At 26.3% G+C, this 13,408-nt stretch overlaps 1 protein-coding gene across 13 annotated transcripts in view; it reads left to right on the forward strand.

Annotated features, from left to right (window-relative positions):
* nrm (neuromusculin) overlaps positions 1–10,479 on the forward strand; it is a 797,795-nt gene extending 787,316 nt beyond the window's left edge. For 7 of the 13 annotated variants that reach the window (XM_075355512.1, XM_075355519.1, XM_075355513.1 and 4 more), the window contains 2 exons: positions 1,247–1,589; positions 8,760–8,897. In XM_075355512.1, the coding sequence (XP_075211627.1) occupies positions 1,247–1,588 (342 nt within the window). In that variant the 3' untranslated portion in view covers position 1,589; positions 8,760–8,897. Of the gene's footprint in view, positions 1–1,246; positions 1,590–6,008; positions 6,083–8,759 lie in introns of those variants that run through there. The other 6 variants (XM_075355516.1, XM_075355521.1, XR_012755069.1 and 3 more) reach the window with 5 other exon arrangements.
* The last annotated feature ends 2,929 nt before the right edge of the window (positions 10,480–13,408 follow it).

The raw sequence follows: 13,408 nt of genomic DNA on the forward strand, positions 1-13,408 counted from the left end.
ATAGGAGCTCTCGTTTAAATTAATTTTCAATTTTCATTATATTAGTATTTTTTTTAATTTTTATTATGCAATAACGGAATTATTTTAATCATGACTGAGGATCCCTTCATGGGATCCCATAAAATACTTGCATGAAAGATTAAGGTAAGATATGCCTTAACAATATTCTGTACTAGGTGATTTATTTAATAGAATTTAAATGTAATTTAACAGTACAGAGGAATAATATGAATCTTAAAAAGACTAATTTCAATAAAGTAATATATACATATATATTACCTGATACTACTTCCCTATGTAAACCAATAATTTCACATTGATTATAATAATTTTAGACTGATTTTTTTTATAAAATAGATTATAAGTCAGTGTTATTACTGGAGCTTGCTTTCAATATCTGGAACAATCATTTACCACCAAGAAAAAATATTATTATATTAATGAAGTGTATTATTTATTAAGATTGGTTAGAGTGTAAATTAAAAATTTCAAATGTTCGGATTAATCCCTTGTTTTCATCTAATCGCTTGTTTTAAAAGTTATAAGATGGTATTAAATCACCACCAAAACCATGAACATAAACCCAAACCTTTCCTCTATCAACTACATTTGCTCTCATAATACATACCTCCTACTGTTACGGAGTATGCACTATAGAGTCTTCCATGTTAAGTATGAAACACTTGCTTCAGTAATATTTTACAACTTTATTATAAAGCAAGAGAGATCATATTGTATATCTAAAGATAAAAATTTGTTTCTTAATTGTTTGTTTTAGAATTAATTTCATACCTATACATCCTTTACTAATTTTGAACCCATTTTATTCTTCTGAAGGAATCGTTTCACTTGAATCAATCACAAAAATAAAAATTCATTGGATGAAAAAGATTAATCTTGAATTACATTAAGATTATTTTTAACCCAATTTGTCTACATTATGTGGGTAATTTCTACTTGTGGAGTAAATTTATATTTCCTTACTTCATTGATATATTTTTTACCTTTCAATTAATAATTTTATATTATTTTATTGGTTAAGAAAAATATTACTTTTTAACTGAATTAAACAACTGTTATTTTTGTAAATCAGTTCAGCAGTATTGGTAGTTGCTTTTTGTTTACTCTATATACTTTACATAAAAATATTTAATAATGAATGATTAACACTGTGACAAAGTTTAATGTATTAATTGCGTGTATTTTTTTTTTAATACTAATTACTAACACTAACTTTTTATTTTAGAACCCACACTGCACACTAACCAACTCTCAGTTGGACCACCAGAGGTTATTGCTCAATTCAAACGGGAGACAGTCATTGAAGAAGCAAAAGCTGCAACATAGCATCAGACAGAATGATGGGAACGACGAGTTTGTGTATCCCAGTTACCGTAGTAACCATCACCTACCCTCACCAACCCCTACTTATAATGGTGGCGCTGTTGTCTATGCAGATCTTGCATTGAATCACCATCGCAACCATGTACCTGTACCCCAAAATTTTCCCCTATATCAACCCCCACGTGCTCACACCGAATATGCTATCATCAAGTTCCATGACGTTGGACAAGAAATTGATGTCTGAGGTGGGTCTATTATTAAGAAAAAAGAGAATGCTTTCATAATTAAATTCTCTACCACAGAGAATAGAGATTACAATTCACGTATTGATCTCTTATCAACAAAAAACCAAATATAAATATTTCAGTGAATAGCTACAAAAAAATTAGTATTGGTGTTATATAAATTAGTATGCATAGAAATCATGTACTAATTATGAGTACTTCATAAGAATACTAACAAAAATATATTCTGATTTTTATGTTTTAATTGTAACACTACAACATGTGAACTATTAATTATTGCACATTTGTTAAAAAGACTACGTTTTTAATAAAGTTAAATGTTTTCAGACACTTCTTATCCTTTAAAATTTATTTGTACTAATATCTAAAAAATTAGATGCCTCAGTACTACAACCAGCATTTAGAAGGGCCCAGAGAGAGTTCAACTAATTTGAAATCGATTTCATACAGTTTCACAGTGTGGCTCTAAACCTAAGTCTGTGATAGTAAGGTTCTTTGAAGATTAGTGGATATGCTCAGAATCATTTTCCAGCTCTTAAGGGACACTAAAAAACTGATTTTGTCTCAGAAAAAAATCTTTTTTTTTTTTTAACTATTAGTAAAAATAATTCATTTTACACACAGCATTGTTTTTCATTTCTTTTATAGTTCGAACAAAATCAGAATAATGTAACTTTAACCTATGTAAACATAATATGTGAATTAATTGTAACAGTTAAAAATGTTTAACAAGGGAATGTCTCAAATAATGTCATCATTTCAATTTAAAATAAGACAACTTGCAATAATTAATATTTTATAAAAAAATTTGCTCAGTTGAATTTTATTCTGCTAATTATTTGTATTTGTGAATTACCATTTGAAACAATCTGTGGACGTAAATTCTAATTGAGAAATGTTTTGTACATGCCACCAGTTGTTACTTTATTCCATTGAGATCAATAAATCCTGAAATAATAGGATGTATATTTTCAAAAAGTGTAAAAGAGATTTTGCATCATAAGTAGCATAGTTGTTGAATTTTTTCTCCTCAATCATAAAATGAGTGATTTATTTACTACAAGGTAAACAAAAGTTGTTTACCACTTTAGTAAACCAATTTATTTTATAAATGTTGAAAAGAAAATTCATAAAATATATTTAATTTTTTTTATTATATTCATTTACTTTTTTTTTAATTTAAAGAACCGTTATGAAAACTTTACACTGTCATGTTTTTTATAACAGCGTTAAAAGTAACTAGAACTAACTTAAAGGTATTGTTCAGAAATGGTTATTTCCCACTTTAGAGATGGTTTCAGAACAGCATCTGTTGTTTAGGTTAAGACCGGCTGCAAGGGAAAAACAGCATAGAATCATAAAAAATATATATTAAAAGAATTTTTTTTTCTAATGATAGGATAATTGCTGTCAGAAAATTAATGAACCCAAGGGATTTGCTTTTTTAATTCAAGTGTACATCCTAACTAGTCAAAATGGTAATGATATATCTGAAGTAATACATGAACAGATGAAAATCACTGGAGCACATGGAAGCAAAGAAGCTTTAAGTTTTGAAAAGAAAAGAAAATGCTGAATGCTGGTAACAAATACTAATGGAAATTGCCTGCAGATGAAAACAAACATCAAATTTACTCTATAAATACAGAAGAAAAGTTTAGAAATAAAATTTGAAGATCACATGAATTACTAGGTGCTAACATTAATAAAATACTTCTTGTAGCAGAAATAAAAATTTTTTTCAAGATAGATAAAAGAGCAAAGAAAATAAATGGTCAAATAAAAAACATCCCATAAAAACAACAGCAGAGCAAATAATCAACTTCATTAAAGGAAAAATTATAAAAAAACATGTTTTTAATAAACATATCATTAAATGATATTGGGTTACCATCAGTTGATTGGAAAATGAAAGAAAATAAAATATAAGAACCAGGAAACATGAATAAGATAAGATTTTATTCTTTTTGAAAGAAAGATAATTTTTTTTGTAGAAGATATAAAAAGAGGATAGGAAAACTAACATAAGTATATAAAAAAATAATAACGGGATAAATGCAGGAAGAATACAGGCATTAAAGAAATCGCTAATAGAGACAGCAAAGTGTTACACAAAGAAAAAGAAAAGGATACTTAAAAGATGGAAGGAATACATGGAGGAACTGTAATAATCCAACAAAAAACCAAATGGTCTCCTTTTACAAGGCTAAGATGAAATGGATGAAGATGAAGTAGGACCAACACTTCTAAAATCTAAAGTTTGTGCTGAAAACAGAAGTGATTAAATGTCTTAATGAAAAAGGATTACAGGAGAAGATCGAATTAGAATGTGATCTGGTAGTGAGATGTGGCCATATTTTTTTTAAATAATCATATTTCAATCCCCAAAACAGCTGTAATAAAGTGTCAAGATCACTAGATAATTAGTTTAATTACCCATACAACAACAATACTTCTAAGAATTTTTAACACAAAACAATAAAAAATGAAGCAGTGATATTAGAATAACAAAATGCTTTTAGAAAGGGAAAAGATACAGGGAATGCAATCGGACTAATAAGAACTGTTGGTGATAGGGGCATAGAAACAGGTAAAGGAATAAATGTTTGTTATATTTATGTGGAAAACATATTTGAGTATGTAAGGTATGATAAACTAATAAAAATATTAAAAGGCCAAAGAATAGATTGGAAATATAGAGAAGATTAATTAAAGAATTGTACCTGAATCAGAAAATGTTTATAAAAATAAAGAACTCAAACCACATGATTTGAACTAGGAAGAAGAGTAGGCAAGGGTGTGCTGCTTATCAACAACTTGTTTAAACGTATATTAAAGATATGAAAAAAGTGCCCTAGAAGAAAAAGTAAATATCATAGATGGAAAGAAAATAGATTGTTTAAGCTAACGGATTTCATGGTGACTTTCAGGAGATGAAGCACAGAATACTCAACAAATGATTTCATAGAAGATATTATGTCAGAAAGTGTAATGAAAATTAATATTAAAAAGACAAGAATAATATGGATAAGAAGTAAGCCAGTGAATGTCAATAATATGGGTATATAGTTACCATGTTAGTAGAAGATAAGTGAAAATTAAATAAAACTTAGAAGAGCAGTGACTAAAGAAGCTTTTAATTATAAGAAACAGCTGTTATAAAAAAAATTGAGTAGATTTGAGGTAACATGCTAAAAAGTGTTACATTTAGAGTGGATGTGTTATTTCTGTATGACTGTGAAACATGAACAAGAAGAAGGGAAAAGGAAAGGTTGGAGGCATGTGAGATACAGACAGGGAAAAGCTTGAAGAAAACTAAATGGACAGTCCAAAAAATAAACAAGTAATGAGGAGAATGAATGGAAAGTAGGAGCATAATGAGAACAATTCAGAATAGAAAAGCCAGCTGACCAGTACATATTATGAGAAGAAAGGGACTGATTAAAGCAGTGCTAGAAGGATCAGTAGAAGAAGCAAAAGAGAGAGCTCAGAAAAGTGTCAATTATACACAAAACGCAAGGATGTTTAGTGTAGATTTTTTTTAATGTTTGTATAATTATATTAAGAGAATATTCTTAACGTCTTGCTAGCCATCTATGTTTTTGTGCTCTATCAATATACTAAAATTTAATTGATACACAATTACAACAGATGTTACCTTGAGTAGTAACTGTAATATTACATCCAAGCTTTTAGAATTTGTCATAAATACCCTTTAAGAACACTCCAAGATAAAAATATCAGATAACACAAATTTTTACTTATAACAAACAAAAATGTTCAGATAATACATTTTTATTAACAATTGTAATCTCTGTGAAAGACATTGCTTGTCATAGAACACAAATCATACTAGCTTTTTACACTTTAATCGTGTGTATGAAAAACTAAATGGACAGACTACCTTTTTACAGTTATCCACACCACACATCTAACTGAGAATTTGAATATCAGTGCTGTAAAATTATGCTGCACACAAAAAAAAATTTAGGCAGGCCACCTTAAAATAAATCATTCTTTGTTACATTCTGTAACCAATCTATATATATATAAATTTATATACTAATTTTGACATTTTATTTCTTTCAAAAGCATGTGTAATGTTCTGTAATACCATATTTCTTTAAATTTTTACCTTAAAAAAGACTTTCTTATTTGCTTTCTTTTTATATTTTCTTATATAATAATTATTTCACAAAAGTTTAAGAATTTCAGCCACTTATAACCTGCATTTTATAATACAAATATTTATAGAAATTAATTTAATTTAAACGCTTTCTTTCTTATTTACTAACACACAGAAAAGCTAATAACTTATTCATAATTTATAACTGAATATTTTTATTCTCATATTATCTCAAAAGCTACAAAAATACTTCTTATAAAACCGTTTTGCTGACTATTTACTCTTTCCCACAGGAGGGAACTACGGCCAGCATAACTTACATTTTTTAGAAGAAATCAGATGAGAGGAAATAACTGAATGTGAAGAGGTATATTTATATTATTTCAGTAAAATATTTTTTTATTCTTATAATAAAACAAAAATGAAATTATTTTATTCTCTATCAATAAAATGGGAAACTCCTCAAAAAAAAAACACCCATCTGTAGCTTTTGAGTATCATGTGTGCAAACATTTTTTTCAGATTTTACATAATAAAGCAGATCTTTATGATGTACAGATTTCTAGTGTAAATTTTCATAAAATAACACATTATTTCATGAATTAATTAATTTATTTAATATTTTAACTAATTTATTTTATATTATAATATGTTATTCTATAGAATAGAAAAAAATTGCCCATAAAAGTGTAAAATGTTGTTTGTGTAGTATTTACTGCCAAGTTCCTTATAGATAAGCTTATAACCAGGAAAACAGAATGTAACATTTTTTCTCCCCCCACCCCCCACCCGCACTTAAAAGATTTGTAACTTCAGCGAGTACCTATTTACATTTGAAGTCTTTGTTCTGTTCATTTATCCAAGGTTAGTTTATTGATTTGTTTTTTATTCAGCAAGTCTCACATCACCTATGGCAAAGAAATTCTCAGTAATATAAAATAAAGAACACACAACTACAAAATAGTCTATAGCAAATGAAATGACATTTGTAAAAGACATATGTACAGCATACAATCAGACTGTGCATGATTTCTACATTAATATAATTTAACAGTGTAAAAATAAATTATATTAATTTGTTATTTAACTTAATATTAACATGATTTCTAATAACTAAACAGTAAACTCGGAAACAACTTTTTCTTAAATATACTAAAATGTTGTGAAAGTATAATTACTCTCCAGCAAGGAAATAAATATAAAAATAATTTCTGTTATGTGTAGATGAATATGGCAATTTTACATCTTTGAACATGGCCTATTAGTTTTGTTTAGTTTGTTACAATCTTTCAAATAGAATAACTTTTCCTCCTTTCTTCTTCATGTTTTATTTATTAAAAAAATCATATTTTAAAAGAACTGTTAATTACAAAAAAGTTCTTCATTATTATGTAAAAAACTACTTTAATCATAAATACATTATTTTACACTATAAGGTTTATGTCATTTATTCTATGCTGTAACATATTATTTTGTGAAATGATTGTTTCATCTTTTACTGGAAAGATTATGTACATTAACTTTGTATTGCTGATAGAATAACTATTTTTCATGCATTAAATACAATATAAAATGGTTAATGTTATTGATATATGTTTGCCAGTAAGATAATACTGTATATTTGATTATAGAAGTTTTTGAATTTCTCATAGAATTTTTTCTGCATACATTCTGCATTTCAGTGTATGCTTTTTTCTTAATGAACTTAGATAATATTTAAGTAATGTACTAACAAAGTAAACTTTTGTGTTCTCTTATGATATTAATAACTTAGCTATTTTCCAGTAAATTTCTTATTCTTAGGCTAACATTTTTTTTATAAGAATTAAAAATCTGAACATATCATAATATACATTTTGCTGGGGAAACTTTTACAATTTTAAATTAAAACATTAATAAAACTGACACAGTAAATAAGGTTGTAAATATGTTGTATTATAAGTTAATAAATTTAGAAACTTTGATTTTAAAAATCAAGTAAATATTTATAATCTTTAATATTTAAAAAACAAGTGCTCCTAAATTCTAAATTTGCTAGAAAGAATAAAATTTAATCTTGTAAATTTTATTCTTTTGTAGTTTCTTTCAGATATAAAAGCTTAAAGAGTGTGAAACCAATTTGTGACAAAATCTTTTTTTATTCCATTTAAATAGCAATTGCATGAAACAAGGCCAGCTTGTTAATGGATTGCAAATGTCATGTGCTGTTTTATATTCATGCAACAACCTTAACTTCAGGTTTACATTTTGTAATATTTAAACTCATACTTAATATTTCCCTAAATATATTACTTATAATGTCTGTCTCTTTTGCTTTATGTCAAAAATATTTTAAATGTTTAATTTGAAATTTTTAAAGTGAGATTCTTCTAGCTGCAACCAAATTAAAGTTATATCAAAATACAATTTGTTAAAAAAATCAAAAAATCAGTATTATATGTGAAATGAAACTTTATTTTTTTTTATCACTAAAAAGGTGAATTTCCTTAATACAGTGCTGAAATGGTGAAATTGGCAAATTAGCAGTCACTTCACGGTGAGTCCAGAGCTGTATATGTTTTTTTGGGTAGGAGTCCAGAAGGGTAAGAAAAGTTAATCATAGAAATTATGGATCTCTGGCAAGTTTCAACACTATAATTGGATCATTCTTTTAATCTTTCACTCCTCAAATAGAAAATGATGTTAAAAACAAAGTAATGTTTAATAAAATGTATGATTTCACAATCATTAAATTTTCTGTATAAGAACTTTTTACAGTAATATTGGATAAAGAACTGATGAATTAGTAAGAGTTTGATATTTTTTATGAATGTGATCATTTAATTGAATATAATTCCCTCTCATTTATATCAAGAAGTAGTTTCATAAAATCTGCTTTCCAAGAGATTAACTTGTATTTTCTCTTAATTGTTTTATTTTGTTTTTCATAAATATAAATTAACAAACAAATAATATACGAAAAAGTTAATTTAAATTAATTGTAGTTACAGTATTATATTTATGTATTTGTATATACTAATTGATTAATGGTATTAAATTTACAGCCATTCCGGCCTGAGTTTTCTGATTTGGACTACGCTGATGTGGATTACGCTTCATACGGGCCCATCAACTACAAAGCTGCTTCAATATTTGCTGCTCAGAAGAAGAACCAACCAACAGAAGACTTGCTGTGATTTCAGTCTGCATTTAATTTTTTTTTTCTTTAATAAATAAAATAACAAATAGATCATTTTATGTAGTTCAATAACTTTCAACATCAATATTTAAAAATAATGGTGATTATGATTATTTTAAAACATTAAATTATAAAAAAAATAATAATTTTTAACCTCATGCAGGCATCAAGTTATTAAATAATGCATTATTTCCTCACATAAAAAGAAAAATAAATGTACTAAAATGTTGAGTTTTTAGCATCAAACTTTTAAGGCTGTATTAGCATAAGAATCTCTAGTCTGTATCTCGTATTTAACTAGGTTATTATTATTATTATTATTTTTATTTTACTATGATTATTATTTCTATGATTATTTAGAAAAAGTTTGTTTCATTTAGAAAGTTATTTTTACAGTTTTAAACTGTAAAATGTTGATAGTATATTTTTTTAGAAAAATATATAAAAGTAAATTATATCTGAATGGTAGTAGTATTAATTAATTTACAGTGTTTACAAGTAAATGGAAACAATTTTAAAATACATATTAATTTATAAAAAGAATACAAACAAATGGTACCATTGCTACCACAATTTTTACAAAAGTAGATTATAATTTGTTAAAATGAACAAAAAAGTTTATTAATTTATAAATCAGCAGAAAAGGTTTTTTATTTTTTTATCTATGTTTGTTTATATAATAATAATAATTAGAAAAATTACCTTAGTGAGGTTGTTCCTTTTCATTTGTGTTTTAATAATTTTCTTTGCACTAAATTTCTTGTGCAATATTACTGACAGTAAATTAGTGTAAATGTGCCAACTAAAAATTATATGTTTATGTTAAATTTCACTTAATATTTTTTTGTGTAACCTAAAAGGTGCTTTTATGTTTGTTTGTTTTTACTTTTAATGTACTGTTATTTTGGTGCAACTCGGTGTGTGCATAAAATTATGTAAATTCTACTAATCCTTAAAATAAAATTTAAAAAAAAAATTGTGAAAATAATTGTGTTGAATGATAAATAAGTTTTGTAAATATATATAATGAAAATATTGCAATAATTGACAATCTGATTGAGTTATACTAACTCACTCACTAATATTTTATCGAACGAATCGCAACAATGCTCGATCGGATAAGTGCTTGGTGACATTTAAGACATTTTGATCAAATACAAATAAGTGGATCAACTACTGTTTGTGTCTGTGAGTGCGATTTAATCCATCATTGTTTGATAGACTCCTGGTGTAATAAATAATCCTCTTTTCTATCAATGATGATAATAATGAGACTAACAAATAATGTTTTGTAATTAGCAAGATTAAGGAAATGTCCATTTGTGTGTATACAATGTACAGAGTGTTAAAATGTATTTAACTTTTTTTAAAAAAAAAAGAGAAGAAACCAAAGTAGTTATTGTTTTGTACATAATGATATTAATAATAAATATAATATAAATATGGAAGGAAGAGAGTATTTGTTTGTTGCGATATATGACTGTTAAAATGAAGTGGTTGTTGTCATAGTGTTTGAACATTGTTACTTACATACAATTGAATGTGTATGGTATAAAAAATGAAATGAATACAAAAATTTGTTTATATGTGTTTTTGTAAAGCCTACATTACTTATTTTCAACTGTGTATTTCCCAACCCAATTACCCTAAAGTAAGTCTTATCTAAATGTTATATTTATTGAGATAATTTTTAATTGTGTTCAACAGCAAGACGTAACTTTCTGAACTGCAAAATAATAATAAAAGTTACAAAATAAAGTTTAATTGTTTCATCTAGTTACACCAATTGATTTAAAGGTAAAAAATGTTTGGTCAGTTCCTGATTTTGGTTTAGAAAAAGGATTTTCATTTACATTACAAGCTGTCCTCATGATCTACTCTTCACAGAATTACTACCATTACCAGACTAGTAAAGATTAGCAAATAACCATCAAAGAAAAACTTAACACAGATAACTTTCAAGGTGTTCATTTCTACCCAGCATTAACTCAGAATGATTCAATAGTTTTGCATGATTCTGCAACAACAGTTAACCAGAACTGTAACATTTAACATTTAATTCTGAAAAAACCATATTAATTATTGAAAAAAATTACATTTAGTCATAACATAATAATAAAACTGACAACTAGATAGTATTACTGTAGTTTATGTGGAAAATTTCCATTATTATATATCATTGTTTCTAAAATGTTTATCACTTACAACCTACATTTGTTGCATACAATTCTTTCACCTCTTTTCCTTTTGTTTAAGATACTATAATGTATAATTAAGTTATTAAAAATTTCTTCTTTCAATTTTGTATACTTGCCAAAAAATTGGTTCAACAAGAGTTGCTAACAAAAATACCCAAAACGCTCATAAAAAACTTGTCTAATAAAATATGAAAATGTTTAAAACTGTATAGCATGTATTTATGTTAAAAATAACAATGATTATAGGTGACCAGATATGAAGCAGAAGTCAATCTCAATAATAACATTTTTTTTCTTGATATATCTTCATAAAAACAGGTTTCAGTTGTGCTCTTCAGTTTAATATTAAAGGATAGCGTACTTCCTAATAATATACAATATAAGGGGGCCATAACATAAGGGGTCGGGACAATAGCAACAATGATGCTATATAGAATTTTGGTTGGATTTATATGCACTTTTATACCATCTAATATGCAGTAGTGTATTAATTTAAAAATGCATGTACCATTGTCTTGTACCATAAATATATAAAAAGAAAAATTATGAGCTTTATCAGACCATTAACTTATTTACTTTTTTTTATTATTATAAAGATTATCTCTTTGTTTTTGTAATATTGATTTTTTTTCATATTTTAAATATAGTTAGGAATCTATGGAAAGAAGTGAAGTTAAGAGGAATCATATGTAAATAAATTTGTATGATACTTTCAGAAAGAAATTTTTTATACAGAGTTAAAATTTACTTGCATGCAGTGGAAGGATTGTTTAAGATTCAAAATAGAATAAAATAATAGTATAAATAATCATTGTTGCCGTAATAGAAATATATAGGATAGTAAGTTTGTGTGAATTTTATATAAAAAAACAGTGATCAATTCTAATGTGCTGTCTGATTCCTCTAATAAAGCAATAGAAAATTTATTAATATGTCAAGTTCAGATTAAGCTAGGTAAAAGAAAGCTTTTACCTAACTTTCTTTTCATTGCCATGTTGGCTCTTTCAAGTCAGATGCTGGAAATTATGTAGGGTTAGTTAAGTTGTTGAGGAATTAAAATGGAATGTTAGATAACTACCTTAAAAACTTTTACATGTTTTCTGAATTAATGAATGATATCCAAAAATTATTTTATTAAATCTGTTATACAAATGTTAGTTAAGGAAGTAAAAAGTAAAATAAAGGTAATTCCCATTATAGCCATAATAATGGATGAAACTAGTGATATATCAAATTGTTATCAGTTGCCCACTGTGTTGCACTATGGTGAATAAGCATGGGATTCATGAGAGCTTTATTAATTTCAAAAACTGCACTGATGATCACAAAGTTAATCCATTAGCCTTAATGCTATTTGAATCTTGAAAAAGAATAGTATGAAAATAAATTTTATAAATATGCAATGGAAGAGCTGATACAGCTGGAGAATGTAATGATTTACAGATCCTAATGAAAGAGCAATATAAATGACTATTATTTATTTATTACTTACATACTTAGTATGAAAAAATTATGTAGATACTTAAAAAAAGGTAAATTTTTTTTTTCTTGCTGTCAGGCAATAAATCATTTTTCCCAAAATCACATAAAGAAACTAATGCACTTAATTAAATAGAAAAAAGAAGATTCTCTTATATTACATTCATAAGATGGAACAAATAACTATGGACTAGTCAAGTCATAAACCAAACAGTTAATCTCTGGCACCTCTTAAAAATGAATAGTAGTGTGAGAGGGTTTTCACACATTCTTGATTTTGTCTTCCAGCGTTCTGCTACTTTTTTTTACATATCACAAATAGATATATTTTGTATTTGAAATTTATGTAAAAACGTTCAGACATCAGTTACTGAATGAATAACTTTGATAATTTCTGGTTCAAGTTGAGGATGTGTATTGATTGGTTTGGTCTAACCAAAGTCAGCAATTTGAAATAATACTGTGAATTAACAATACATCTGAAAAGAAGAGCTAGCTATGAAAGTCTGTACTTAGAAGTTTTTAATGTAGTAACAGAAAATTTTACAAAGATTGTGTGATAAAATCAACCAGATTTGTGCTCATCAATGAAAGTTACATACCACTGTTCTGAGCCTTTAATGAGGCTTATTTTACATTCAATAAATGTAGAATTGTATTTTTAATAAATATATATTCTTCAAATTCAAACACTACTCACAGCTACAAAGAATTTACTATTTTAATTTACTACAGTAAGACAAAAAATGTTGTCTTAAATGTGTCATCAAATTATCAACTGCTACTTCTTAGAATTATTCAGCTCAGTTAAGCAACACTGATCTTGAATATTTTTAGT

This window comes from Lycorma delicatula, chromosome 2 (genome assembly GCF_047948215.1).
Source record: "Lycorma delicatula isolate Av1 chromosome 2, ASM4794821v1, whole genome shotgun sequence".
Taxonomy (NCBI): Eukaryota; Metazoa; Arthropoda; class Insecta; order Hemiptera; family Fulgoridae; genus Lycorma; species Lycorma delicatula.